The 16,389-nt window shown below is 42.6% G+C and overlaps 1 protein-coding gene across 2 annotated transcripts in view; it reads right to left on the bottom strand.

Annotated features, from left to right (window-relative positions):
* The window catches only part of LOC137879567 (paxillin-like), a 28,367-nt gene that overhangs the window by 3,698 nt on the left and 8,280 nt on the right, over positions 1-16,389 (bottom strand). The window contains exons 2-8 of one of the 2 annotated variants that reach the window (XM_068720374.1): positions 8,517-8,692; positions 8,317-8,402; positions 7,770-7,909; positions 7,368-7,563; positions 7,096-7,243; positions 1,414-1,572; positions 684-857 (exon numbers count right to left, since the gene is read on the bottom strand). In XM_068720374.1, coding sequence (XP_068576475.1) covers positions 684-857; positions 1,414-1,572; positions 7,096-7,243; positions 7,368-7,563; positions 7,770-7,909; positions 8,317-8,402; positions 8,517-8,692 — 1,079 coding nt within the window. Of the gene's footprint in view, positions 1-683; positions 858-1,413; positions 1,573-3,286; positions 3,719-4,638; positions 6,049-7,095; positions 7,244-7,367; positions 7,564-7,769; positions 7,910-8,316; positions 8,403-8,516; positions 8,693-16,389 lie in introns of those variants that run through there. The other variant, XM_068720372.1, reaches the window with a different exon arrangement.

The following is a 16,389-nucleotide window of genomic DNA, read 5'->3' as shown; positions in this document are numbered from 1 at the left end:
ACAGTCAAGCAAATTCTTTATTTCATTCATAAATTCTAAATCTAGTGGTTCCCCCCCTGATTAAAAAAAACCCCAAAACTAAGATTTGAATGTAAACAATTGAAAGTTAAAAAATGGCTTACCAAAGACAGACAGATAGACAGAAGGAAAAAAAGGGGAGTGAAAGAAAGAAAGAAAGAAAGAAAGGAGTAGTGAATTAGGAAACCTACCTCTGGCACAGTGTGTGTGTATGTTGTGTGTAAGAACATAGGGTGTAAACTGTAAACTCCCGATAGGAGTGTGTCACTATGAGGATAAGACTGAGCGCTGACAAGCAAGAGGAGAGTAGTATGTAGTCTGCATGCACAGGACAAGTAGATGCCCCTTCTCTTCTACAGCCTCTAGGATTGATTGTGTGTGTGTGTGTGTGTGTGTGTGTGTGTGTGTGTGTGTGTGTGTGTGTGTGTGTGTGTGTGTGTGTGTGTGTGTGTGTGTGTGCTTGAGAAATAAAGGCAATTTATGCCATGTAGTGATTTTTCCAGTCAGGCCCTAATCCATTAAGTTATGAATAAATAAATATAAGTATCCACCCATCCATGGTAAATGTGCCAGTGTGTGTGTGTGTGTGTGTGTGTGTGTGTGTGTGTGTGTGTGTGTGTGTGTGTGTGTGTGTGTGTGTGCAATTTAATGTATGCACTACTAACATCCAGTATGGGTCCATTACAGTAGTGGCATCGCGGTGAGAACAGGCTGTGGTAGTCTTTCTCACAGAAAGGCTGCCCCTCACGCTCAAAGAAGTTCCTCGAGCCGATCTCCTCCTGGCAGTGGGTGCACACAAAGTGCTCGGGGTGCCATGTTCTGCCCATGGCAGTCACCACCTGGTGTGGGGAGACACAGTCCATTAAAGTGAAATGAGCTTCTGAGGGAAGGACCTGGCTCAGCAGAGAAAATTTCTGCAGCCTTGCATGCAATAAAACAAAGGGGATTTTGCAAAACAGCAGCAGATATCATAATTCAATGCTTAAAAAATTAACTATTATATATAAAAAATGATGTCAGTCCATTGCAGATGAATCATGATTCACAGAAAAGAATATTATTGCGGTTCTTTAAACAGAAGTCTCTTATTAGGTAAGTAAGTCATGTAATAAAACACAGAATAAAAGCTTTAAATTTATATTGCTCCACTTATTGGTTGCCAATTAAATAAGAGCTGAATTATTGATAGATTGACTGGCTTGGGAGCTCAAGCAATCAGCACAGCCTGAGATATGTGGAACTTGAGTCAACACTACACAAGCTATCCAACATTGAGGGCAATCTTCTTTTCACCACATTCTTAACAAAAACAAAAAGCTAGGATGATGTTTTTATAAGCCTAATGTGCCTCAATGTGTTCTGACTTGTATATGTGTGATTCAGTGTTATCATCACCTGCCCAACAATGGGTTTCTTGCAGGCTCCGCAGACACCTTTAGCCACCGTCTGGACTCCGAGTCTGTTGAGGTCGGACTGCAGGCTTCCAAGCATGTTGTCCAGCTTGTTGGCTGGTTTCGGGGGACCGGTGGGAGAAGTCTTTCCCTGGGACTGGATCTGATGGACATGAAATACCAAAGAAGCTTCACTCTACTGTTCTCATAATTTTGGATGATCTTTTTTTGGACTTACCTTCTTGTCACATCACATCATTTTGTAATATAATGTTTTCATGTAAACTGCCTTCACAAATGTTTGTTACAATTGTCTCTCCCTGGATTGCTGGTAGTGCAACCAGGGAAGAATCTAGACGCTGGTTAGCGGTCTCCTCTTTCCGGTAGACGCAAGATAAAATAAAGACAAGCCATGAACATATCAACCTGGACAAAATCTTATCAATCCTAACCCATGTTTGCAGGCTTTTGATGATAAATCTCTAGCATCAATATCGTGTGTGTGAATGTGTGTCTGGCTAAAGCAATGTACGCAAACACAGACCTTCTCAGATGGTTATTGGAGCTTCATGACTCTTGAATTCCACTGAGAGAGAAAATAGCATCTCTGCTCCACGTAGTCGCTCACACACACACACACACACACACACACACACACACAAATAAAAAAGCCTGGCATCTCACTGAGCCTTCGACCGGTACACACTAATACCACAGCGCTCATATCAATCTCAAGCTCTACAAGTCCTCACCTAAACTACCTCAGTAAAGACACCATGGATTCTTAAAGAAGGGATGGTACATTAAACTTCAACCTGCTGGTATATAACCTAGTGCGAACTGTTGACGGAAGTCCTGTGGGAGCGGCTATAAGTGTGGTGGTAACTGTGCTGTCATGTGGCAGATTAGGTTTCAGTTGCACTGCGAGCCTACCATTCCTGCGCATGGCCGGACAGGGTAACAAGAACATGGGGGGTTACACTCCTCTTGCTTCTAAGCTTGTAAACTCTCCTCTCAATTCTGAACACACAGCCCTTGGCGCCGTCAGATGTCAGAATTAGAAAAGGGTCTCAGTCTCTCCAGCCTGAATGTCAGCAACCACCACAAGCTGGCCTGACTGGATTTCATACAAAGCTTTAAAGCGACTACCTGTTGCAACTTGGCATGAATAGACACCAGGGGTCGAGAAGAGAGCCAATGACCAGACAAATGATATAGCTCACATGAATACAGAGGTTCAACGGCTTGGATTTGAACCAAATAACCCGAAAACACACTTGAGTAAAACAACTCAAAGTTTAAAGGAAGGTCAGAGAAGAGAAAGAAGAAGAATGGTGATCCATGCCTGCATTGGTGGGAAGATGGGGTCATACTCAGTCTGACAGCCCACTGATACAAAGACCTTGGGAGGCGGGGGTGGCGTGACAGGCTTTGGAGGGGGGCTAGGTGATGGAGGGGGCTGGACAGGGGGAGGCGTGGGCTCCCTGGGGGGAGGAGTAGGTTCCTTCGGGGGAGGAGTGGGTTCCTTGGGGGGAGGAGGGGTAGGTTCTCGAGGAGGGGGAGGGGGAGGGTTCGGAGGGGGAGGGGGAGGAGGTAGTGGTGGGGGAGTCTGCTTCACTGGGGGTAGCTTTTTGGGTGCTGGGGGAGATTGCGGAGGGGGGAGGATTTTTCTCTGTGGGGCAGGTGATTCTGGAGGGATGATGATCTGGGGGAAAGAATGAAAAAGGAAACAGCAAAGAGAGGAAACACACAGATCACAAAAACAGAGGTCAGAATGAGGGAAAGGAAATGGTAAAAAAAAAAAAAAAAATGGCACAACAAACTGAATTGTTAAAACTGACTGTCAAAGACAGATAAAATATTTTTGGCAACATGATGAATCATCATAAATATTTAATGTTTGCCAGTCAATGTATTAGCCATAGGCCAAACATAAGCTAAACCATCAGAGTTAAAGATAACTTCCAACTTTTGGTTTAACATGTTCCCGGAGTAGCACTGAACAGCACTGACTCCTGCTGTGCGTCTCTAACGTCTACCTTATCCACAGATGGCTGGACCCTTTCTTCCCGTGTTCGCTGTGGGTTGGACATGACGATGACTCCCTCTGTCATCCAATCATCTGGCAGTTGTTTACGCTTGCGCTCCACTCGCCCAATTCCCAGTTTCCCCTGCAGCTCCTCAATGAGTCGATCTTGCGAGTTGCTCTTATTCACAATGACCGGTCCCATTTTACGTCGCAACATTCCATCCCTGAACATTGGATGCACATTGGAGGTTTCTTTGGTGCGGCGGATAACCGACTTGAGCTAGAGAGTAGATGATATAAGGAGGTTTGGGAAGCTTGGATTGTGCCATTCACCAGAAAGTCCATGTTGGGTTGCAAACACAAGCAGGACAGACCCAGCACAGGATGTCTCATTCAAGTGGCAAAAATGCTCAAGGACCGGCTCCAGAACATACTTTTGTCAAAATGTTCTGGAGGTTTTGTCAAGCACTCATGTATCCAATCAAATTTGCCTGCAGAAGCAAAGCACAGCCCTCCATTCCATTCAAAGTCTGCATAAAACTACTTGGGTATCTGTGGCACGGCATGCTGGATCGCTGAGCTCAAGACAATACAAGTCCATCACAAAATGCTTGCACATAAGTCTGCACGTGCCAAAGCAAGGCCAAAGATCATGTGCACGTTCTTAGTGCATAAATGCATTAAAGATATTCACCCTAGTGTCTTTGTATTGACACCATCAGTGATTGAAAACACATTTTTGCATCAGCCATTGGTTGCATAGAAATGACAGGCCAAGCCCTGTGACTAACACAGCAATGTGGACTGAAGCAAGTAGGGGCGTGCGGAAACATCCTTTTAGCAAAGCTTTCGACATCAGCCACAAATAGTCTCTACAGGGAGATTTCTCCCTCAAGCCATTTTGCAATTGCTATGCAATGACACCACATGCATCACACCACATAGATGGAGGAATTTCTCTTCATCAAGACACACATTATGTTTTTGCGTAGCTCCTTGAGTATTTGTAGGAGCTGCTCTCCCAATATAAGCTTATTTCGGCAACTAGAGATACACACAGCCATTCTGCCACTATTGTCAGAGACAATTAATCTTATCTTAGGCCACATGGCCATGTAATAGAAAGACACGGCCAAATAATAGCTTCTCCAGCTTTTTTGCCAGCAGCTTATTTTGGGAGAGTGAAGTTGAGAGTCCTACTTGGCCAGAAGCAGATAGTCGCTCGACAGCAGAGGGCTGCTGTGTGGGAAGTTCCAGCGTTGCATCTGGTGTCCCAGGGCAGGTAGAGGGGGTGAAACACTCATCAATCCAGCTGGACTCAGTCATGGGCGTCAGGGTTCCGTCTTGGCTGAGATCAGGGTCTATTCCGTCTTCCTCTTCCCAAGATCTGTCTTCATATCCGGGCATAAAGGAAGCAGGTGGCTGGTTGTCACTCATTTGGGAGGAGTCAGGGGCTAAGAGTTTGTCTAAAGCATCATCTAATAAAGGTTCCCGACATGGCCATGTTAAATCCAGCATTTCACCTTCCTGCTTTTCTGTAGGAGGGAGAGACCGGCTATTTGATGGCACAGCTGGAACTGGTGAAGCTCTGGGACTGCTGCTACCTGGAACTGTGTAATGTTTTCTGATGACTGAGGCAGGACTTGAAAGCCTTGGGAGTACTACTGGGCAAGCAGTCATTGGCAATATTTCAGGACTAGAGCTCTTGGATACACTTGCTGAACTAGAGATATCAGGAACTGTCACAGGACTTGCAATCTGTGGAAATGGACTTGAAAGTCTTGGAATTGACACTGGACTAGCACTCTTGGGAACTATTTCTGGACTAACACTTTTTGGAACAGTTACCGGACTAGAAATATTATGGACTGTCACTGGACTCGCACTTTTTGGAACTGGACTTGAAAGCCTTGTAACCGTCACTGGACTAGCAGTCTTTTTATTGTCTTCTGGGGTGTGACTTATAGGAACTGGACTGTAGCTTTTAGGGATTGGGCTTGGATTCTTTAAAGACTGACTTAGATTGGAGCATTTAAGATCAGGTGGATTGGGACTCTTGGCTCTCAGAATGGGACTGGGGTTTATAGACACAGTAACATCACTAGAGCTCTCTGAAACACCTACTGGACTGGATCTGCTGGCAGTGGGTATTGGACTAGAACATCTGCCACTAGTAACTGGGCTTAAGCTTTTTCCAGAAGGACTTGAGACTTTATTCGCAGAGAATTTAGTGATGGACATATGTGTAGGGCTGTCGACTCCCGTTTGACTAGGAGGCTTTGTGGTACTAGAGATACTGAGGCTCTCCTCATGAGTGATCTCACACGCGACACTGCCACCATCATCTATCTGTTCGATTTGGGAGTACTGAAGGCTCTTGGACGATGCAATGACTACAGTGGAACCAGCTGAAGATGTAGGGGTTGAAGTACCATCTTCATCTATGTGGAGTTCCAGTGGAAGAGGGGTACAGGAGGGAGTAGTGAAACTAGAGGGTAGAAGAGTATCCACTGAACCAATATTAGGATTTATAGACGGGGCTGCTCCTGGGGAACCAGCAACCAATGAAGGGTCTCCAGCCTCCTGATTCACAGACGACTGAGAGCCAGACTGAATCAGGTGCATTGATGTAATTATCGCAATGTACAAACAAAGACAAGACATAAACAGTGGTAGAGAAAAGAAAAAGAGACCAGGAAAAACACATTGAGAATGAAGGGAATGAACAGAAAAGTTGTCTCAAACACAAAGCCAAGCAGAGTCTGAGTTCACTCAATTTTTTTCAAATAATCAATCCTGAAATACTACAAAAACTAACTTAAAATAAATCAAATACGTTTAGTTTCTTTTTATTTAACAAATGAAGTCTAGGGGGCAGAAACCAGAAATCTCAAATCTCAAAAATGACAGAAGTAACACTTCTTTAACAAAGTCTCAACGAAAGTTGAACATTTTTATCATCACAGAGATAACATTTATTGTTATGTGTTAATGGGTTTTAATGGGAAATCAGATTGGTTTACATTTTGTTAAGTTGTCAACATGTGTTGATTTTGCTGCGTCAACCCATTAACTTCCTCTATGAATGTGACAAACAAAATTGCACCGTCAAAGAAATGTAGTACAACGAATTTGAATTGTCATCTAGTATGTTTGTTTTGTCAAGTGTGACAACAACTCAAAGTAAATTTGAAACTCAAAGTTGGTTGTCAATTATGGGTCAGTTTTAAAATATTTTGTTGAATTTAAAAAAAGCGGTTCCAAAATAAAGGGTAGGTTAAAAAGTTGAGGTAAAAAAAAAGCACCAGCCACTTCATTTATGCCATTGCAACACTGCAAAAGTTGACGGGATTGAGGGAAATCTATGTAAACAGTAAAACAGCAGAATATCTGTTCAACTTTTCTATTGTGGACACAATTGCAACAGCAATCCATTAAATATTACAAAATGTCAAAACCACATGTACTGAAAAGATACCGAAGAGATGCTAAATAACATTTGTCTGATCCTAGTTTCTACAATTCATTTCACTGTCATGCAAACCCCTAAACTTCTGCAGTGCAGTCCTAAACTGTTACACAATGCCAAAAATAAACATCCTCTATCCAGTATGCAAACCCCCCCATGACTCCAAATCTACCCACTCCCATACTCACATTGCTTTGGACCTTGAAGTCAGATAGGGAGGCCATTAGCTCATCCAGCTCTCGTGTGGCAGAGGAGGCAGACATTCTGGCTTGCTGCTGTGCTGGAGTTTCCTCTAGTCCATCTGCGTGTTCATCTGACACAACCAACGGTGTGGGACTAAAGAAGGAAAGAACACCGTCATTCATGGGACTAATTGTTAATATAACATCCTTGAGCATTAATGTAAACAGCTACATGCAATGGCATGATTTCTATGTTTCTTTAACAGTTTGTGGCTTACATGGGTGAGGGCACAGAATTTTCCAGCTCATCCAGAAGGCTCTCTACACTTGGTCGTACATCCTCTATTCCCCGAGCTGCAGCGCTGCGTTTGGGCTTCTCCAATACAGGTGGAGCAACCTTGCCTGAAGTAGAGACTCCATTCTCCTGAACGTGGTGGATGACACTGCTGGCAGGCAGTGGGGGAGCTGCTTCTTCTATTACAGAAGAAAATGCTAAATAAATGTCCCTTATAGATCCACATTGCATAGTTAATCATATTGTAAATGGCAAACACTAAAATACAGTGGCGAGAAGGGACATTCCTGTGTGGCACCACAAAAACAATTACTAAATGTAGATAGCGTCATCCGAGAAACATAAGAGAGCATTTTCTAAATCGTAAAGTAATCCCTTCATGTACCTTCTGTGGGGAAGGCAGGAGTGCTTTGCTGCACAGCGTTGAGCTCCAACAGCAGGCGGTCCAGCTCAGACAGGTTGCTGCCCAAGGATGAGTTCATGGCAACAGCTGATGACTCACTATTCTTCTGCTTATTAGGGAAACTGTACAGAGAACAGAGAAGAACCAATATTTACTATAAACAGAACCAAGGACTGAGAGTGATGCTATATTTTGACACCGGCATCATTTGGAGAGCGGCTCACAGATGAGTCAACACACAAAAGGAGATTTCTATTTGAATGATGTGTGTGTGTGTGTGTGTGTGTGTGTGTGTGTGTGTGTGTGTGTGTGTGTGTGTGTGTGTGTGTGTGTCAAAAAGATTACACACATCATTATGTTCCCCCTTTTAATGTCCTCCCTATGATTTGCTAAATACTGTAGAGGTTTTCCACAAAAATGCGGCCAAGTAAAGTCATCTATAAGAGTTCCCTAACTTTTGAGGTAATAAGTTATTTTTTTATAGATATTTATACACTGTTGATCCAACTGGTGTGATTCAAAGTCCTACCTGTACACGTGGTCCTCTTCACCAGTGGGTTGAGTTGGACTGCTGCTAGCTCTAGACCATGGGCTTCTTTGAGCTGAGCTGAAGGACTGAGGACATGAAGGGAAGTCACTTTAGAGTATTCAGAAGTAAATTAAACAATGTTTTTAATTGAACAATGTATCTTTCACTTGTCAAACAATAACATGCATGTGAGCTTTTACCTCGGTTTCATCAAGTCCGTTTAGCTCAGAGGGCGTGGGTGGGACTTGGGGTGGAGAGCAGAGGTCTTGCTGGTTCTGACCCCCAACAGGGAAGGAGTAGGCGGTCTCGTCAGACAGGAAGAGCGGACGCTTGGAAATGTGGGATGTTGTGGACTCAAGGTCCGCCAACAAAGCATCTGTGGAAATACAAAACAAAGATTTTCTTCATCACAGGTCTGGAGTTAATTATATTCTCAGACAGGGTTGGGTGAAAGTACAGGATAGAGCAGCAAAAACGTATCACCAGGGCGGTTTGCCTACACACAGGAACAAATAATGACAGCGTCTTTCGCAATCGGTCAAAAGCTCATGTTCACTGACATCAGGGGAGGTGGAGTTGTAAAAGTTGAATCATGCAGACTGTCATGGCCACTCCTTTGGTTACTCATTGACCCTCGTCTGCCTGCAGTCTTGACATGTCTTAAATCCAAGAGTCGCTGTCAAGTCTGCAACCAGGTACACATACTCATATTTACCATCTATACGACAACAACGACCGTCACTGCACGAAGAGGCCAAGAAAACAACTACTAATTTAGAAGTCCTAACCAGCAGGTAGAAGGACACATAACATTATAGGGGATTTAATGAAGAGTTCAGACTGTATTACTGGATACTTGGGCTTATTTTAGCTCACTCACCACAGCAGTGTTTAGTTTCTCTTGCAGAATGTCACAAGTCCGAAAAAATGTAATCCATAATTTAAACAAACTTACTCTAACAATTAGTACAAAATTAATGGTATAAACATTATTGTATATTTTCCTTTACGGCAATATATTTGACGCTGTTAAGGACAATAACGTCAATATCAAATACATAATCTAATGTAAGTTCTTGAAAATAAACAAATAAACCATACTTAGAAACAGCAAATGAATAGCGTAATTACAATAAAGTTGTATTCCTAATCGTAAATAAGCTTGATTGAATGATTCAAACTGCACTTCATTGTTATGCATTTAATATTCTATACGTCATACAGCAATATCACGAGTAATGCTAAATTGATCTAAAAACAAACTACTCCAAAGATCTATCCTAAAATAAAGCAGCGGAGCAAGAAAGACAAAACCACAGCTAAAGTGACATGCAGATGAGACATACCTTAGACTAAAGACAAGAAGTTACACCCAGGGAAGTGAAGAAGAAGAAGAAGAAGAAGAAGAAGAAGAAGAAGAAGAAGAAGTGGAGGGGGAAGAGGGCAACCCAAACAGACAGGCAGGAACTGCCTTTCTTAACTCTACCATCAGCATAAGAGATCAAGAGCCGAAGAGGAGGAGGAGTGGGGGGGTGGGGGGCAACTGAGAGCAGAGGAGAGGGTGAGGTTAAAGAGGAGGAGGGTTTAAAATGAATGGCAGTGGGTTAGGGTCAACCCCTCCACGCTGCTATGCCAGCTCCAACATTGCTGCCTGAAAGCTCAAGTAAAAGATACTACTCACGCAAACGATTACCCTCTGAAAAGTAGTCTGATGAGCGCGTTGCAGCAGGTGAAGGAGAACGTTGTGAAATGAAGAAAAGTGGAGAGCAGGCAGAGCTCTTATCAACGGAGGCATGGCCAACGTAGGGAGTGGTATCACAAAAAAGGTATATAAAGGTGTAATCTGCCCCTCCTTCACCATGTCAGCACACTTTCCGCTTACGTTTCTCATGACTCACACTAACATCTAAGTTCGTCGAAGATTCAACTACAGTTGTACATTTTAATTTGTAAGGTTTGTTAGGTATAGCAGAGTATCATCAGTAGAGAAATAACTTGGACTGAAGTGTTTGCCAGACTCAGAGGAGACACAGAGGAAGCAGAGATCAATACCAGATCCACTTGGCCCAACTTAGCGTTAGCACGGATAGCATGATTAGCTTGGCTAACATGCTGGCTGACTAGGTTTCACAGCAGAGACTCCGTTCAGAAGCCCGAGCACATTCCACAGAGTTTCATTATGGACACAGCACAAGCTCACTGTTTACACTACTGCAGCCAGCTCTGTGTGTGTCTGTGTCCTCATCTCTTACTTGGTAGTAGCAAAAACAACACAGCTGTCAATCTTTATAAATCATACCAAGTATGGTGTATGATATAAAATGAACCAATAAAAGATGTTTCAAACCAACCGATAGACAGACACTGCAGGCTCTACTTCTGGTCCAGTAGAAGGGGAAGTCAACAAGATTGTGAACTCCTTCTAAGGTTGAGGTTTTCTGCAGAGGTTAAGACCACTTCTTCTTTACAACATTTACCCACGATGCAGCTGGGTTTTTATCATAAGATAACAACACAGAGAATGGGTGATATGTTGGGATGTACTATTTCAATCTGCACAGTCTTCCCTAATCTTCATAAAGGTGTACAAATTTACATATTAAGATGCATCTATGATGAAATAAGGACCAAAACATAATTTAGATTTTATCAGAGTCTTCTCTGAAACACGGCATAAATAAATATTGAGCATATCTGAGGGCCTCGCCTGGGTCCATATCTGCTCAGAATAAAGTTTTACTGCAGCTGGTGGAGACCTCAGTCAACAGATGTTCGTCCAGATTGTTTACACAAGAGATGTTAATCAACTTAGCTCTGGAGCTGAACTGGCTTCAACCCTGGTTATAAAGAATCTGCTGCTGCAAAATAGAGTTACGCTAAAACTCTAACCCCCAGGCTATGTGAAACACATATTATGTTGCCTTGCAGGAGAGCTGTATACTAACTTCTAATCTAAGGGAGTTAATTGAAATCAGCAGCTCATTGCTCTTAACAAAACGGTTGGAAAACAGCCCTATAATTTAGAGTATACAGGCAAAGCATAAAATATAGAAGCCAGCAGCTTACGGGTTGCGTTTGTTCACTGAACACTGCATGCTCGGCATGCTCTGATCCATCCACAAGCTACACAAACACACAGAGGTGTGTCAGTGTCCTCTGCCAAGGGAACATACCGGGACACACAGACTCCTGAGTAAAGCACAGACGAGTTCCCCAGTGACCAAAAATGGAACTACAGTAAAATGAGGAACTCATAATGAGACACCCAAGTAAAATGAGCCTCCCGAATCATTCTTATCGTCTGTAAGGAGAGGCCGTAACGTTGAGCATATGTTTGGTAGATGCATGTAAGACTGAACTTGTCTGAATTATTTGGATATGGGATGAAACTTCTGTTTGCTGTGTTATAAGAACAAAACTATATAAAATCTTAAGAGGCCAAAGTTCCAGAGAAGCAGGCTGTTGTGTGAAGGTGACACATCTTCCCCTGCCTCCCAGAAATAGGCTTCATCCATATCTAACAAACTGTCTACATCAATGTAACACAGTCTGCCCTCCTTGAACAACAAAAAAACACCAACATTTGGTTAGCTGCCATGTCCACGACACTAAATGTGACATGGCAGGGCACAGCTGTGCTCAAATAATGAGGAATGGCGGTGGGAGTGCCGGGAGAGATAGCGAGTGAACCTAAGAAGAGTGTGTGTGTGTGTGTGTGTGTGTGTGTGTGTGTGTGTGTGTGTGTGTGTGTGTGTGTGTGTGTGTGTGTGTATGTGTGCGCACGTGGAGCAGCAGGCAAATCCTCAGAGGCGAAAATGTGGGTTGACGCAGATTAAGGAGACTCCCTTCCTCCCAGATGAATGGTGTGCATTTTAATTACACAAACGCTGCTCCGCATGGAGCTTGTTACAGGAAAGAGAGGGAGAAAGATATAAAAGGGGGACTGGGAAGATTGGAGCGGGCAGAGGAAGGGATGGAAAAAAAACAGGAAAATTACAAATGAAGGGAGGGGGATGCAGGAAAATGAGGGTACGGACAGAAAACCATTTGAAGAGTCAAGTGTGTTTACAGCAAAGGGGAAGACATATATTGGATCAGCACTTAACTTGCAACCTTTCAGAGTCAAAATTTAACATAAAATTTAAATGTAAGTGAGTAAAGCAATCCTGGAGACATGCTTTTACTTTCTGATCAATACAAGTCCTGGACGTCAAGAGAAACGAGCCTCCATCATCCCCGACAGGACATCCTGGCTGCTTGGCATCGCACACCCACTGCTTGAGGCTCTATCAGTGCTGACCACGGCAAAGAGTGAATCAATGCTGTCTACTACTCAACACATCTCCTGTTTATTTAGCTGGTGGTGGCGGTTCACTTCAGGAAATGGGGTCCTATCAAATGCAGTGTAACAAAACACAGCCATCAGCAACCTGCAGGGGGTGATGTTGAGTCGTGTGTTAGTGAGACTCGAGCTCACTCCCGGCTTTTTCTTCTGAGGGCTGCGATACAGAGCAGGCTTTATCTGTGAGGTTCATAAATGCAGAGGCATTTCCTGAGATATGCACTGACACCAAAGTGAAACTAACAGGGAGAATAATCATCCGCAAGATTCTGTCTGTGCAGCCGATCTACCTGTGTTCTCTGACCTCCTTTCGGCATCTCCTTGCCCTCATTCCTTTAATTTCTTGCCTCTGTATCTGACGTGTTGCAAGGTGCACAACGGCAGATAGGAATTCCTTACATGCCACAGCTCGTCTTCCAGATACGATAGAAAGAGCAAGAGGTGGAGATAGATGCAAGCTGCACACCAGCAGAGCAAGATAGTGTGACAAGACAAATGAGGACAGATGAGAGAAACCAAAAGACATTTTGTACATAATGTTTTTTTAAATGATGTGTGCATGTAAAAACACTCCAGTGAAAGGAACAACCTTCAGGTACAGGTCTGTGAGTGCACGTCGACATGAAGTGACAGCCTTTCATGTCCTGTTGTGAGAGAGATGGCCTCTCATTGTGACATTTTGACAGACCATCACAGAGATGATGAATCCCACTCTTGGCTTCCATCAGAAGGAAAAAAAAAAAAAAATCAGGACAAAATGGGCACACATACACTTACACTTTACTCCCCTCTGGGCTCGCGCTAGACAACAGAAGGCCAGTGCCCGGGTTCATTTGGTGCGCTTCAGTGCAAAATTAAATCACACGAGAAACACACATACACAAGTGGTGCAACAGTAGAACAACAACAACAACACTGCACACAGGTGCCTCTCGGCTAGGCTTCCCAACACATACCAGAGACAGACTGAGGCATCTAGGCCTACTATAAATACCTTCCTGACCGACCCTGACCTGTGGGAGCAGAGGCACACAGTAGATGATGGATGGCCACGCCGGTCAAAGCAACAGTAGGACATTACAGACCACCCAACCATTTTATACTATGTATTACATTACATTTGCTTTACAGTCTCACCCACTTTGCATGGAATGAAGAAGAGTCTGGTTGGAGTTCCCTTATGTTCAGATCAATGAAGTGCTACCGCTACAAACGCTATTAAATGGAACAGCACGCACGCTCTTGCAATTAAGTCATAGAATACAACTGCTTACACAGCAGCTTGTACTCCACTCTAAATTATTCAATACAATTATAGCAAAGTCTGCTCAGAGACATGCAATCCAACACTTAAATACCGGAATCAGGCCCAAAACTACAATGACCGCCTCGCTGTTGTATTGTTGCATCCATGTCTGTCCATATATCTACATAGACTAGATTCTGAAAAGGGAAAAATACCAGCAGGCAGATGTTTGTAGCAAAAAAAGCTTTGATAAATCAAATGTGTTACCTGCCCTGCAGCAGACAGCAGACAGACAAAGTTAGCTGGTGGGAGTAGTGGAACAATTAGCAGCTCAAGTGCCAGATATTTCCCTCAGGAGTTGGTAGAGACCAAAAACTGAACTAAAAGGAGGGTAAATATTGGACTTACATTCACCTAGTCAGAAACACATTCTAGATTAATGATAATGTTATTTCATAAATCTACTGGATGTGTGAGTAAGCTGCTACTTCTGTTTTGTTGACAGCTTGTTCAGTGGCCAGAGAATCATTCAAAAGGAATAGATCGTCATTTTTGGAAATATGTTTCTTGTAAATTTTCTTCCCGACGGTTAGACGATACCACTTACAGTACGTGTGTTGAGTGTGGGGCTAGAGCCAAAAACGGATTAGTTTATTATAAAGACATGATGCAGGGGGAGGAGCTACCTGTTTGTGTACTGATTAAACAAAGGAGATACAAGGTGTTAATTAGTGAGCCTGAAAGGTGTCTTCTGTTATCTAACTTTAGACAGAGCCAGGCTGGCTGTTGTTGTTTTAACAGTAAGCTAACCACCTCTTCCTGGCTCCTAAGAGGGTTATCAATCTTTCCTAACTCTAGGTAAGAAATGTCTTAACTATTCTTCACATTACAGGGTAACATAGTATTCACATACTTGGAAGTAAGAATTGCATTCACCCAGTTCTTGTCAAATAAAGTTAGCATCAAACAGATGGCACTAAATAACGTTCAGCCTTCTGACGAGGGCGAAGCGACCCCACACCAGTGACAGTTGGCCGCGGAAATATTCACAAGCCTCGACACCTCTTCTCTGTTCATTTCCCGTACAGAAAGAAAACACCCTTTCAGTCTGTGTGATGAGTCTGCTTTCCCAGAAAGTACTGCACGTTTGACCTCAGCAGATATGTATGAAAAAGGCTGCAAAGTCTACAAGGTGTAGTGCAGGAAGTAAGTGCAAAATCCTCATTTCAAGTTATACTCCTGGGTAAAGATCCATTAAGCTCATGCGACTTAAGAGCATCATCTGTATCTCCCCACTGTCTCATCTCTGAGTGCTTTTCATCTGAGAAAATTCGTCTTAGCTTATTAACACTTAACTTACCATCATCTATTGTGAATAACTATCTCTTCTAAAGTAGTCTTGCCTAAAACTTGATAATGCAAGATGTTGGATCATTTCTAAATTTGTATATTTATGTCTTAATTGCTCCTGTGCAGATTCACTGCAAGAGTGAGGACATGCATAATGCAGTGCACACCTAGCTGGCAATATGCTTTCATTTCTTTTAAATTGTTACTTTGTGCAGCTCAACAGCAAAACATACTCACTACAAATTATATCTTTGATTAGCCTGAATAGATTTGTGTAAAATCATCACCACACTGTAGCATTTAAAGTTATTGACATCACTTCTCTGTCTGCTTTTTTAGTAACTGCTTTTATGGCTTATGAGTAGTGTTTTCTACAGTTTTTTTAAACAGATTGTCCACAGAGGTAAAACTATCTAATGAACTGAATCATTAAATGAGTAAAATCTTGAGTTAAAGGTTTCTTAAGTGTGTAAATAATCTCTACCTATGACTATGACAACTGAAATAAAAAAAAATGTAGACAAGAGTATATGTAACTGAAACAAAAGCAGTCAAAAGATAGAAGACAATTTCTTCTTCCTGTTTCCACCTACTCTCCGCTCCCTTATTCCCACAGAGAAAGGCTTACAAAGAAACACAGAGGTAGTTTGTGGGCGCAGAAGCTTTCCTGTGGTTTATGTGTTGCCTCTGTGGTTATTTTGAGCATCTGTGTGCATCAGTGGTGAAAGCACACACAAAAAAAAAATAGTTTTCGCAGTACTGAGGGTGCATTTATTACAGACAGTATGAACCATTTATGTTTAGTTGAATTGCAAACAAAAGATATAATGTTTGTGTGTTCTGGTATTTTGCTTCTGACTGAAGAGAACATCTAACCAAATGCACACGCTAAAAAGCCAAAAGCAAAAGAGTTTTAACACAATATCTTCAGCATTTCAGCTCCAGGTGTGGTGGTAGGATGACATACTGTTCACACCACTTTCAATATTTTTTATTTAATACTTTTATAATGAATGTGTCAAAGTAAATTTAGTTAAAAAAAACACAATTACTATTTATTCTCCAAATAATAATCTAAAGGAGGTCAATTTTCTAGCTTTTTCCAAAGATTTCCACTGAGAATACTCCATCTATT

Source organism: Cebidichthys violaceus, unplaced genomic scaffold, assembly GCF_023349555.1.
Source record: "Cebidichthys violaceus isolate CVI_PGR_0920_01 unplaced genomic scaffold, fCebVio1.0.p SCAF_25, whole genome shotgun sequence".
NCBI classification, from domain to species: Eukaryota; Metazoa; Chordata; class Actinopteri; order Perciformes; family Stichaeidae; genus Cebidichthys; species Cebidichthys violaceus.
Note: the sequence above shows the minus strand (reverse complement) of the source record. Positions and strands in the feature narration are given on the sequence as shown.